Here is a 13701-nt window from a genome sequence, read left to right as displayed (position 1 = left end):
TTTAAAGATTGGCTTTTCCACTCCAGCAAAAAAGGCCGTTGGGATTTTGAAAATGATTGCATTGAATCTTTCAACTGTTTGGGGGAGTATTGCCATCCTAACAAGATTAATCCACAAATACACAGCATTTTTCCATTTATTTAAGTCTTTAGCTTCTTTCAACAGTGTTTCAAAGTTTTTTTTCATTGTGTAAGTCTTGCACTCCCTTGGTTAAATGTATTTCCAAATATTTTGTTCTTTTTGTTGTTGTAAATGGAATTGTTTTCTTAATTTCATTTTTGGATTATTCATTGCTCATGTATAGAAACACCACTGCTTTTTTGTGTTGATTTTGTATCCTGCAGCTTTGCCGTATCCAGTTTATTAGCTTTGATAGTTTTTGTGGATTCCTTCGCGTTTGCTAATAGAGCTAGTTTTCTTTCTTCCTTTCCATTTTGGATGCCTTTTATTTCCTGTTTTGGCCTAATTGCTCTGATGGAACTTCTAGTACTGTGCTGAGTAGAAGTGGTGAGGGTCAATATCCACATCTTGCTCCTGATCTTAGAGGAAAAGCTTTCCATCTTGCACCATTGAGTGTGATGTGAGCTGTGGGTTTTCCGTAAGCACCCTCAAGTTGAGGAAGCTCCTTCTCTTCCTAGGTTGTTGAGTGTTCTCTTTCCTCTTTTTATTCTTCCTCTTTGCCCTCGACAACAACTTGGCATGTGAGCACACAAGAGTCCATCCTTCCCACCTTCCTGTGTCACCACCGCCTCTCCCGGGTCTGCTTCTTGAATGAAGATGCAGTGGGGGCACAGGGCTGGGTGGCAGTGGGTCTTGAAGGAAGGGGCTCGGGGGTGATGGCGGTCTGAGTTTGGATGCTGTTCAAGACTCTTAGTCGATTGGGCAGACTTCCGGTGTGCGGGTCGGGGCTTGTCCCCATGTTACTGTCTCTGGGACACAGAGCGCCATCCCTAAGAGGAGGTTCCACCCAGAAGCACTTCCTGACTCAGAGTCAGAGAAGCTCTGTGCCCATCCTTTGGGCTGAAAACAAATCCAGGAGCTGTAACCAGTCCTGCCCACCCACCCGGAGCCTTGGGTGTCCTGGGGGCCTGGACAGAGCCCCGTGAGCACACAGCCTGGGCCTCCTCGGGCTCTGGGTGCTACAGGCAGGCTTGAGCCGGCCGTGTCACCTCCCAGGCCTCATTGCCTTCTCTCTCTCGCGGGGCCTGGCTGGGGCTCAGTGTTCCGGAAAGAGCAGCTGCGGTTGTGCTGGGAAAGTAGGCCTAGAATCCCATCTGGTCGTCTCATCCCCTCCTCCCAGGGTCTCCCTCTGCATCTCCAGGACCAGCCGGCTGCCTGGCCTGCTGGAGGCTCTTGGGGGATACCGGGGGGGGCGGGGGGCGGTTGAAGGAAGCCCTTGTCTGGACTCCCCGGGGGCAGGGAGCTCACCTCTACACTGGGCCTCTCAGCCCAGCTGCCTCCTCATGGCCCCATCCCCGAGCCCAGCTTTCTCCTCTGAGTCCATTATCTGCCCCGCGGATCTCTCTGAACTTCAGAATCCCTACTTGGTTTTTTTCTCCCTGTTCCCAAATAGCTGTCCTTGGCAGTCCTAGCATCATTCCCATCTTCCTTCTCTGTATGCTCCTGCTCGTCAAAGACTCTCCTAACTGGCTCCGGGGGCCACGTGGCTGAGGAGCAGAGGGCTCTCACCACCTCCTTCCCGCTTCATACCCTTCTTGTGTTGGCTTAGCTCAAGGTTGTGGGTGCTTGGGCCTCTGTGTCCCTGGGAGCCCAAGCTACATGCTGTCACCCGCTGTAAAGCCCTGTGTTGCTCCCTTGTACAGTTGGTGGATAGTTTTTGGGTCTCATCCTCTTGGGTCTTAGCCTCAAATCTCAGCCCTGACCCTGGCGTTGGCAGCTTTTCCCCCGAACCCCATCCCCGCAGAGATGTGTGCACAGTGGCATCCCTGGGTGGCCTTCCCAGGGTCATTGCTGTCAATGCTTCAGGGTCTAGGGGCAGTCTACCCTCATGGCCTCAGGGAAGAAAGGCCTGGCTCTGTCCCTGGCCAGCTTTTGCTGCTGCACAGCTCACATGAACTTTTTGCAGGCCTTGGTTCCTGAGTTATCATCTTGATGGGTCAGGGTTGGGGGTGAGTAGAGCCTCTTGTCCTCTGAGGGCTGTGGTTGCAGTGCCCCCTGGTGGACACAACTTGGCATTTACCAAGTTGGACACTGACAAAGCCCACCCTAGAAAAATAAGCATTTCTCTCAGAAAAGCACCTGCCCACAGAGTTTCTTTAAATGGCATTTGTTATCAATTCAGCAGTGTTTTTTTTAAGTGTATATTGTGTAATTAGAACTGTCTTGTACATTTTAAAAGATTTAATCAACTTTTAAAAATTACTAAAACGCTCATAAGTAATTTGTCATATAGAATGATCTTTTCATTAACTTTTAGATTTCTATTAAAACTGCAGGAAAAAGAAAGCAAAGGTGAAATTTGATATTGTCCTAATTAAACTCGACTGCTTTGCCTAGATCAGAGCTTAGCAAAGTTTTTCTATAAAGGGCCAGACAGTAAGTATCTTAGGCTTTGCAGACCAGACAGTCTGGGTGGCAAAGACTCAGCTCTGCCGTGGTAGCGGGAAAGCAGCCACAGGCCCGTACATCAACGAATGGGCATGGCTGTGTGCCAGTCCAATTTTATTTGCAAACGCAAGCCAAGCCAGTCCCTATGTGAATGGTCTTTGGGGGTCTTCTGCCTCAGGCATTTGCACATTGGGACATTTAACTGAAACCAAAGAACTGCCTGAACTGTTAGGGGAAGATCGGTGGTACTGAGCTTGCCTTCCAGCTGGGTGAGCTTAGCCGGGCAAGCAGTGGGTTACCCACTTTCCTCCCAACCCCGCCCCCCCCACCCAAGTCGTACTTAGCGCGTCATATCGTCACCTGTCCCCCTCCTTTAGGAATTGGTGTTTGCACCTGTTCTGGGATCTACAGCAAATACCAGTTGAGAATTATTCCACATTAGGTTCTTGGAGTAGCCTTGGGTCTTCGGATAACTAATCCCTCCAAAGAAGCTTAATCCTCTAAGGGACAGGTTTTGCCTGTAGTTAAACAATAGGTCTTTATTATTATAATTATGAATATAAAAATAGTACATGCTCATGAGAAAAGTCAAGCATTCGCGAGAGCATCAAGTATGAAAAGTTAGCTTCCCTTTTTCCTATTCTCTGTTTCCTCAGAGTTAAGTACTTACAAGTGTCTTACAGTATGTATCTTTCCAGAAATCTCCTGTGAATGTGCAAACAAATGTTTATCCTTTTTAAAAAAGATGGCGTCCCATTTGTTCTGCCCCTACGGTTTTTTCTGTTTGTCATAACAGTGTATCACGTATGCCTGTCCCTAGCAGTGACCAGTGGACACAGAGACACAGAGCTAACTCATAGCCGACAGTTGCCTCTGTTTGGTTTGGATGCACCACGACTTGTTCACCCAGCCCACGCTTTGGGCTGACAGCACACCCTTCACGTAGTGTCTCCGCATATAGGCCCCGTGGTGGGAGCGGGTGCAGGCAACGTGAACATAGTGGGGCTGATTGCAGTGTGCCTCTCCAGCCCAGCCCTGAAGAAAAGCCATGGTCTGTTCACCTTCCCCCCTGCCTGCTCTGACTTTCATACAGATGCAAATGCCGAATAGATCCTTCCAGAACCATTCTTCCTAAATATTGCCAGTACCCTGACCTGTTAATCAGTGCTTGGTGTAGAGCCTGGGAGGACTAGCAGTGAGCACCCCACCAGGTGATGACATTGTCCCCAAGATGCGTCTTCTTATTCGTAGGAAAGATTGCAAACTTGACTGGAACCCCTCCTCCCCGCCCCAGTGACCTGGCACCGTCAGCTTCTTCCTCTTGCTGCCAGGGCCTTGCACGTTGCTGGTCCTCTAGCCTGAAATTCTTTTCCTTTCTGTGGTGCGCTCAAACATACAGGCAGACACCCTGTCAGTGGTCTGCTGGGTGAGCCCCACACGCCAAGGCCCAGCTTCAGTGTCTCCCCACTGAGCCCTCCCTCACCTGTCAGGACCCTCGCCCATCGAGGCCTTCCATGAGCCTTCTCCCAGCCTCACAGTGCGCGACTGTGGTGAGCTGGGTACACGGGTCTTTCCTCCAGTAAACGTGAGCATCTTGAGAGCCAGGGTCACCTCGCACTGGGACAGAGCCCCTGGCCCGTGGCAGACGGTGCTTGCTGGGGCCATGAGCTGAGCTGCAAGCGGTTCCACGCACTAGGTTACATTGAGAACCAGCACTGATGGGCCTGGCTGTGCCTCTCCAGCGCTGACCACCTCCTGTGTTTGTGTCCTTAGTTCACAGGAAATGGGCCATGCGAAATGAACAGTGTCCAAAAGAGCGAGCACGAGAAGAATCTGGAACACAGCAAAAAGCGCTCTCGGCCCTCACTCCTCCGTCCCGTGTCAGCACCAGCCAAGGTAACTGTCAGCTGTGCACATAGGTGTGTGCATGCGTGGACACCCAGCAGCCTGGCCTTCCCTGTAGATGACTTGCGGAGCAATAGGCAGAGACCTGGGGCATGAGGCCGAGTCCAGGCTCTAGTCCAGCTTGAAATTCACTGGCTGTTGGACCTTGAGAAGTTGACTCACCTGTGAGGTGGCCGGTCACCTGTGCCCCCGGCTCACAAGATTGTGTGAGGAGTGTCACCTCCTCGCAGAAACCGGATGTACTGCTCAGTCTGCTCCTTTTCACCATCACAGCTCTTTCACAGGCAGGGCCCTTGTGTACAGTTGTGCAGGTCGGTTACTGCACAAGGCGCCCTGCTAGGGGGTGAGAGGCACTGAGGTCCAGCTCCTGTTGTTCTCATCACCTGTGATGGTGATTTTTCTAATTCCATCATTCTTTATGCATTTACTAGTTGGCTTTCTACTGTAAGGAAGAGCTTTTTTTCATCTCCATTTATTTAATTATGTGTATCTTCATAGACTCGGGTTATAATCCGTGACTATCACTGTTTATCTTGATGCCTAAACCGTCCCAGATCTGGCCAGTGGGGCCCTTTGGGCTGGCTCTTGTGTCCTCTTGACACATCCCCATCATTCTTCAGGCACGTGGGAGATGGTTCTGTAGAGTCCTCGATGTCTCAGCAGAGTGGCCAAGTTCAGGTCCCCTTCCCATCACCATCACGGCCCACAGGACGAAACAGGCAGGGGAAGAGGTTTCTGATACAGTATCTAGGGGCATGTTTCCCTGGCTGTTCTTACTCTATGACAATCCCTCCTGACATCAAAAGAGCTAAACTGCTGAAAGTTAGATCCCAGATTGTGGGCAGAGTGGTTGTGTGACCTTTAACCCTTCACTAGGTCATGGAGGCTGAGGTGGGTGGTCCTGAGAGGTTCATCCACGGGGGTCTTGGGCAGACCTCATCCAGCACCTGATGGCGGTTCCCATCAGGAGAGCTCAGTGTTGGTGATGTTATGATTCTAATAAAGATGGACACGGGCTGCCTGTGGGAGGCACACAGCATCCGTGGCATGGAATTTCTCTCTACAGAAGAAAATGAAACTCCGTGGTACCAAAGACCTGTCCATCGCCACCGTGGGGAAGTACGGGACTCTGCAGGAGTTCTCCTTCTTTGACAAGGTGAGCGGTGGGACCCACGACTTCTGGGCCATGCCCCGTCCAGGCTGGCCTCGCCCAGCTCAGATCTGAGCAGGCAGGGTTGGGAGCAGGCGACAGGCGGCCAGTGGTGGGCAGCGGGCAGGAGGTAGCGAAACAGGTGGGAAAGGCAGAGCTCAGAGCCCATACCAAGTTTGGGGGCACATGTCTGCCACTCAGAAGCTGTGTGGCATCTCTAAAGCTGGGATGGTCCTGGGGCTTCTGTCCAGAGTCAGTGGGCAGAGTCAGTGAGATGGCTCTAGGCACATGCTGTCTGAGCCAAAGATCACTGCACGGAGAGCAGTCCGCTGCAGACCACAGCCGGCCCCTTTAGAACACGCCTGTGTTGGTGACTCTGTGTGCACCTGGTGATAGCAGAGCCAGGTGTGCTCAGGAGCGGGAGTTGGGCCCGGTAGGGGCCCCCTGACTTGCTCTCCCCACAGGTGCGCAGGGTGCTGAAGAGCCAGGAGGTCTACGAGAACTTCCTCCGCTGCATCGCGCTCTTCAACCAGGAGCTTGTGTCCGGCTCTGAGCTCCTCCAGCTGGTCAGCCCATTTCTAGGGTGAGCGACACTTCTCGGGGCTCCCCACTTGGGTTTTGTTTCCGTAAATTCCTTTCACCCTTCTTTTGGCTATTGTTTTTGGAAAACGGTATACGTGTTTTTTTCGATCTTGTCTTTAAGTTGCAGTTGTTACAGAGATCATTATAGATTCACCAGCAGTTGTAAGAAAGAACACAGAGAGGTCCTGGGCAGCGTTCCCTCGTGGTAACATCTCTAGTCAGTGTCATAGCCAGTATGTTGATATTCACACAAGCCACCCATCTTTTCAGGTTTCCCATTTTACCTGTGTGTGCGTGTGTGTACAGCTGTATCACCTGTGAAGGTTGGTGTGTCCACCACCACTGTCCAGGTACCGAGCAGCTTCAGAACCACAAAGATCCTTGCGTTGGCCTTTGATACCCACACCCAGGTCCCTCCCACAGCCCAAGCCCCTGACAATCCCTAATACCTGTGTTCCTTCTCTAAAGCTTATATAGCAAAAGTATTATGTAAATGGAATCACACTGTGTAACCATTCAGGATCAGCTTTTTTCACCCAGCGTAATTCCCTGGAGATTCATTATGCTTTTTAAAATTCTAAGAATCAGAAATTACTGGGAAGAATGAAATGACCACACAGCATCCCTGCTGCCCAGAGAGAAACTCTGTTAGCAGATCCGTTACCCGCTTCCAGCACGTCCTGCTGCCCTGTGTGAGCTGCCCCCCCGAGGGCCCGGCGGCCTCTGAGGGGGCGGAGCTGTCCTGGGAGGTGACTGTGCATCCGCAGGTCATGCACCTGTGCTGTGGGAAGGGGAGTCTGCTGGCTCCCAGTGTGCTTCCCACTCACCAGCCCTGTCATGCCCAGCGAGTTTCCTAGCCCGTCTGAGCCTCAGTTTCCATTCTGTCAAAGGGGGATCATAAATACACCTGCGCAGGGTTTCAGAAAGTTTCAAATGGGCTCTGCCTGAAGACCCTTAAAATAGCATCTCGAGGGGGTTTCCCTGGTGGCGCAGTGGTTGAGAGTCCGCCTGCCGATGCAGGGGACATGGGCTCGTGCCCCGGTCCGGGAAGATCCCACGTGCCGCGGAGCGGCTGGGCCCGTGAGATATGGCCGCTGAGCCTGCGCATTCAGAGCCTGTGCTCTGCAACAGGAGAGGCCACAACAGTGAGAGGCCCATGTACCACAAAAAAAAAAAAAATAATAGCATCTCGAACACGGTGAGTTTGCATTATACGTGACGTGTGCGGCGTCCTGTTTAGCCCCCAAGACAACCCCAGAGGCTGCCGGCCCCTGGGGGCAGCTACCTGATTCCCTTTCTATTAATTAAAAAAGTTTTTTAAACTTTTTTTTTTAATGTAAAATAAAACACAGATCCAGGAAACCACATAACAGAAGAACGGCTTGGTGAATCATTATTAGGCAGACACCCTTGTGCCCACCACCCAGGTCACAGATGGACCTTTGCCAACCTCCAGGAGCCCCTCCACCTGCCATTTCAGTCATGCTCCCTCCCTTGGCTTGGGAGTGACCACCTCCCTACACTAATTACGGCGCAGCCAACCCAGGCGGACACCGCCAAACACACGGCTCAGTCTCACCTCGTGGTCTGGGTTTTGTTTTCTAATACGTCTTGTACGTCCCTCTTCATCTCTAGGTTCCCTCTGCAAGTTTATTCCTTACCGTGTCTGCATTGGCATCCCCATGGCATGGGTGCATTTTCCCAAATGCACCTTCACATTCCCCCACATCCCTCTGTCTGTCAGGAGGCAGTGGTATCCTCTGAGTTCTTTCTGTGGTTTATTCCTTTGTTTATTCATTCACTGCGGGTTGCAGAAGAGCATCTCAACAGTATTTATCACCTTTTGGTGACCCAAGATAGATGCTTGATTTCTCCCTTTATTACAGTGTCAGGGTGATGAGTCGCTTTCCTGTCTCATCAGGCCAATTAGGACCTGAAAAACGGACCAATTTCTTTGGCGTTACATGAACTCATGAATTTAAACACATTTGATGTGTCTCAATACATTTTAAGCTGAGGAAACTGAGGCCCAGAACGGATACCTCTCACTCTCTCCAGGATAAGCTCTCAAAAGAGAGCTTTGCACGGTGATGGGCGAGTTCAGGGGGATGAGGCCTGGAAGCCCACCCTTCGCTCATCGTCTGCTCTCGGGATCTGATTGTGGCAGTTGAGTTTCACATAAATGGCATCACGCTGTCAGGCTGGGCTGTAGTCTTCTCTTTTTTTCTTTTTTAAACTCAGCAATTCTTAGACCCAACCAATCGTTTTTAGCGACTGCACAGTGTATGTACCATGGTTTTCTCAGCAGGGTCTGCAACAATGGACGTTTATCTCCAGTTTCCCCCTGTCATCCGTGCTGAGATTATGCTCTTGGGCTGGGATACTCAAAGGTTGAGTTAAGGTCATCAGGAGGTGCTTCCTTGGTGGTCCCAAGAGTGTACACACATCAGGGTGACCTTTTCACTTGGATTAACTTTCTGGGGCTAGATCTGTTAACGCTCTGAAAAACCACCCAGAGCAGGGTGGCAGGTGTCACACAGTCTTGGCTAAAACGTGGCTGGTTTTTTACGTGGATTTGGACACGCTCACATCGAAGTACATCTGCGCAGCTCAGAATCCAGTGCTCTGAGCTCGGTCAGGGTCAGCTATTCCCGTTTCGACATGTGAGCAGCAGTTAGAGACTCCAGGCGGGGGAGAGGGCCACGGGCGTGTGCAGCAAAGCAGAGAAATGAAGCGGCTTCTGCTCGCTCATCTTGCGCTGGGTTCACGCCCACCCCCCTCCCCACCATGAGGCCTCTGTTTGCATGGGCCAGCTTCTTTCTGGGTTTGTACACCCACGGGCAGCTGAGTGCAGTGGCCCAGAGAGCTGCCACCTGGTGACAGCATGGCTGGAGTTGGGGCTGGAGTGGGGTAAGCCTCCCCTTCAGAGTGGTTTATCCTGCTGTAACCTCAGGCATCCTCTACACTCATGTTGTTGATGTCTTCCTTCCCTGCATTTCCGTTGGCTTGCGGGTTTTCCTTGTGAGCTGAGTTGGCGGGGGTCCCTACAGGCGCGCCGCCTAGGGGCACGTAGTTCATGAGGGGAGACTGCCAGGCTTAGTAATGGCAGGATCATCACACCAGCTGTCAAAATATCTGCCCCCTTTCTGTAGGATTTGATATTCATTTAAACATTAGTGCAGATGGCATTGGGGGTCAGTTGCGTTAAAACCTTCCCATCGACATGCACGACCATTACATTATGAGAATTTGTCTAGGGAGGGGGTCTCCCTCATGAGGGAGGAAGGCCCTGGAGCTGGGAAACAGATTTTCTCTGTCAAGGGCCAAGGGTCACTGCTAACCAGCTTCTGGCATTGTGCGCAAGCAGCCACAGGCAGTACTAAAGGAGTGGATGTGACCGACTGTTTACAGGCAATTGTGGGGAGGTTGACTAGTTTGCTGATCCTTGGCCTAATGCCCGGCCTCTTCCAGTCAGGGAACATACATCGCTGACCCCAGCTTCTGCCAGCCCAGGTCATTTTATTTGGCGTGTTCAAGGACCTCCCGCAAGCGGTGGGGCCTGGTTGGTGACAGAGGGCTGGAGGGCAGATTCACACACGCGGCAACTTCACACGTGTTGGATGCTCGTTCTGCCTCTCGCCCCTCCTCTCTGATGTTGATTCTGACCATCTTTAACTGCCGGCATCAACATGAAGCCATTTTAACATCTCTAGATCATTCTCAGAAGGCCCTCGGGATGCTACTTACCATTTGTCTTTATTTCTTTTTTTTTTTTTTAGACTTTAAAAAAAAAAATTGAAGTATAGTTGATTTACAATGTTGTGTTAGTTTTTGGTGTACAGCAAAGGGATTCAGATATATATATTTATTTATTCTTTCTCAGATTCTGTTCCATTATAGGTTATTATAAGATACCAAATATAGTTCCCTGTGCTATACAGTAGGACCTTGTTGTTTATCTATTTTATATATAGTAGTGTGTATCTGCTAATCCCAAACTCCTAATTTGTCCCTCCCACCTCCCTCCGACTTGTCTTTATTTCTGAAGGAAATTTCCAGAACTCTTTGCACAGTTCAAGTCCTTCCTGGGGGTGAAAGAGCTGTCCTTCGCCCCACCCATGAGTGACAGATCCGGGGATGGAATAAGCCGGGAAATCGACTACGCCTCATGCAAGCGCATCGGATCCAGCTACCGGGCGCTCCCCAAAACCTACCAGCAGCCCAAGTGCAGCGGGAGGACGGCCATCTGCAAGGAGGTAGCGCTTCCCGGGGCTCACGTCAGCTTGTGTGCTGCATGCTCCTTACCCCCTCCTGTGTTCCACGTGGAGGACCGAGTGTTGATCCCCCCGATGGTGAATGGTGGATGGCGCCGGGATGTGCCAAAACAAAATGCATGGGTGGAGATGACAGTTTCTTACCCTGCTGGTGGTTCTGGCAAGCTGCAGAGCACACGGCGCCAGCATAGGGTTTGGCTTGTTCCTCCGTCATTTAGACCGAGATTTATTTCTGCCTTGAGCCCGCTCTGTTCCAGGTTCACTGCCTTCAGCATGTTTCTGTTTAGCTTGACCACTGAACACTTTTTCAGAGTTAGTAGACAGGCTTACTGCATTTCCAGAATTCAAGAGTGCCTGCTGGATTCCAGGATATGTAGTCTGGGAGTCAGCAGACTATGGCCCATGAGCCAAATCCAGCCCACTGCCTGTGTTTGTAAGTAAAGTTTTATTGGCACACGGACATGCCCATTTGTTTACATACTGCCTGCGGCTGCTTTGCCAGGACAAGAGCAGAGTTGAGTACAGGCGTGCCTTGGAGATATTGTGGGTTTGGTTCCAGAGCACTGCAATAAAGCAAACATCGCAATAAAGCGAGTCACACAAATTCTTTGGTCTCCCAGTGCGTATAAAAGTTACGTTTATACTGTACTGTAGCCTGATAAGTGTGCAGTAGTGTTATGTCTGAACAAAACAATGTATATACCTTAATTTAAAATATTTTATTGCTAAAATAAGCTAACCATCATCTGAGCCTTCAGCAAGTCACTGATCACAGATCCCTATAACAAATGTAATAATAATGAAAAAGCTTGAAATATTGTGAGAATCACCAAAGTGTGACACAGAGACACAAAGTGAGCAAATGCTGTTGGAAAAATGGCACCGATAAGCTTGCTCGATGCAGGGTTGCTGCAAACCTTCACATTGTTTAAAAAAAAAAAAAGGCAGTATCTGTGAAGCACAATAAAACGATGTATCCCTGTAGACCTGACAGACCAAATGATCTGCGAAACCTAAAATATTTATCTGGCCCTTTACAGAGAAAGTTTGCCAACCCCAAAGCATTAATAGTAAGATTTGTTCACTTGATCAAAGCCACGTTTTCTCTTAAAACCACTTTAAAGGTAATTTTACTATTTGTATGATAAGGTAATTTCCTGTAAAATCAGTATTGTTATCCTCGTGTCTTCTACGCTGGACAACACAGTAAACCACTCTGGAGTGGGGGCCTGGCGCGCTGGTCACGGCATTTCCTCTTGGTGCAGGTACTGAACGACACCTGGGTGTCCTTCCCCTCCTGGTCAGAGGACTCCACCTTCGTCAGCTCCAAGAAGACACCCTACGAGGAGCAGCTGCACCGCTGTGAGGACGAGCGTTTCGAGGTGTGTGTGCAGGCCCGCCTTCTCCACGGCCCTGCCCTCGCTTTCCCCAGTTCATCTCCTCTGCACCCTGGGCTGTATCCTGATCCTCCTTGAGCCCTCTCGTCTCCTTTAGAGTATCAGGGATTCCAGCACTTTCCAGCAGGGGGCAGCTCCTGAAAGGCTCCCTTTTCTGCCTTGGTGGCCTAGGCATTGGGGTGTGTGTGTGTGTGTGTGTGTGTGTGTGTGTGTGTGTGTGTGTTCATTAACTAAAATTAGGTTCACTTAAGTAAATTTTTTTAATACAAATTTTTACCGAGATCATTGTAGATTCACATGCAGCTTAAAAAATAACACAGAGTGATCCGGGTGCCCTTTCCCCAGTGGTAACAGCTTGTAAATCTCTGGCACAGTGTCAGAGCCGGGATATGGACATTGACCCAGCCATGATCTTATTCACGTCTCCCTAGTTGGACTTGTATTCGTGGGGGGCGCGGGGGGGGCAGGGTATCTTGTGCACAAGCATGTGCATGTGTGTTTAGCTCTGTGTGGTTCTCTCACCGGTGGAGGTCCATGTATCCAGCACCACAGCCAAGATACTGAACAGTTCCCCGACCAGGAGGATCTCTCACACTGTTCCTTTATATCCCCATCCACCTCCCTCCCCAATTCCCAGCATCCATCAACCTATCCTCCACCTCCTTCACTTTGTCCTAAGTGGAATCAGTCACATGGTATATAACTTTTGGGGATTGGCTACCCCCAGCACATGTTCTGGGGAGTCACCCGGGGGCTGTATGTACCACGCGTCCCTTCCTCTTCATTGCTGAGTGTAACGTGCTTTTGATGCCTGTGGGAAGGGTCAGCCTAGGACCCATTCCCCTCCTCAGATGGGTCCGCCAGTGGTGAGGTCCAGGTGATGCCATCATCGCCCAGGTCTGGACCGCCCCCACACCCCCGTAACCAGCTGTGCTCCCTCCAGTCCCCCAGACCCACGTCAGGGCCACCACACCCTGATGTCTATCGTCCCCTCTTCAGTTCTGCACATCCCTTCTGCCAGCCCAGGCCCGTCCCTAGGGCCCCACTGACGCCCCGACAGCTGACCCCTTTCTGCTTTCCTGTCCATAGTTAGACGTTGTCCTGGAGACCAACCTGGCCACGATCCGGGTGTTGGAAAGCGTGCAGAAGAAGCTCTCCCGGATGGCGCCGGAAGACCAGGAGAAGTTCCGGCTGGACGACTGTCTGGGGGGCACGTCGGAGGTGATCCAGCGCCGCGCCATCCACCGCATTTATGGCGACAAGGCTCCGGAGATCATTGAGAGCCTCAAGAAGAACCCTGTCACCGCTGTCCCCGTCGTCCTGAAAAGGTGTCCTCATGCTTCTGACCACCCTGCCTGCTGCAGGGAGCCCCCCAGCAGCTCATTAGTGCTGTTTGTCACGGGTGTAATCGTGAGGGGGTCCCTGGGGTCTCAGTCTGGTTGGTTACAGTGTTTTCCAGTCTTGCTTCATCTCCCCATTCCATTCCCGAGAGGAAAGCACAACTGTCAACAGTTGTTTGTGTCCTCCTAGAACTTTCTGCCATGCACATAATCATATCTCAACGTGAACATGAAAAGTAACTATTTTAAAGCACAAATGGGACCATCCTATATCACGGCTTGCCTTTTATTTAATCATATGTTTGGGACCCTCACTGTGCCAGTGAACAGGTATTGGTTAAATGGCTGCCCTCAGCCAGGTGCTGTTCCCAGCCCTGGGGCTACAGAGCCAAACGAGCCCAACACAGTCGCTTCCATTGCGGGGTTCACAGTTGAGCAAGGGAGCCCGGCGGTCGAGCCAGCAGCTGCATAGAGCGCAGTCAGTT

The 13701-nt window shown here is 50.9% G+C and overlaps 1 protein-coding gene across 3 annotated transcripts in view; it reads left to right on the top strand.

Moving 5' to 3' along the window:
• The window catches only part of SIN3B (SIN3 transcription regulator family member B), a 37212-nt gene that overhangs the window by 14922 nt on the left and 8589 nt on the right, over positions 1 to 13701 (top strand). For all 3 annotated transcript variants that reach the window (XM_029217287.1, XM_029217288.1, XM_029217289.1), the window contains 6 exons: positions 4342 to 4464; positions 5540 to 5629; positions 6088 to 6206; positions 10254 to 10461; positions 11745 to 11861; positions 12966 to 13204. In XM_029217287.1, the coding sequence (XP_029073120.1) occupies positions 4342 to 4464; positions 5540 to 5629; positions 6088 to 6206; positions 10254 to 10461; positions 11745 to 11861; positions 12966 to 13204 (896 nt within the window). The remainder of the gene's footprint in view (positions 1 to 4341; positions 4465 to 5539; positions 5630 to 6087; positions 6207 to 10253; positions 10462 to 11744; positions 11862 to 12965; positions 13205 to 13701) is intronic.

This window comes from Monodon monoceros, unplaced genomic scaffold (assembly GCF_005190385.1).
Source record: "Monodon monoceros isolate NGI ecotype Baffin Bay Population unplaced genomic scaffold, NGI_Narwhal_1 Super_Scaffold_12, whole genome shotgun sequence".
NCBI classification, from domain to species: domain Eukaryota; kingdom Metazoa; phylum Chordata; class Mammalia; order Artiodactyla; family Monodontidae; genus Monodon; species Monodon monoceros.
Note: the sequence above shows the minus strand (reverse complement) of the source record. Positions and strands in the feature narration are given on the sequence as shown.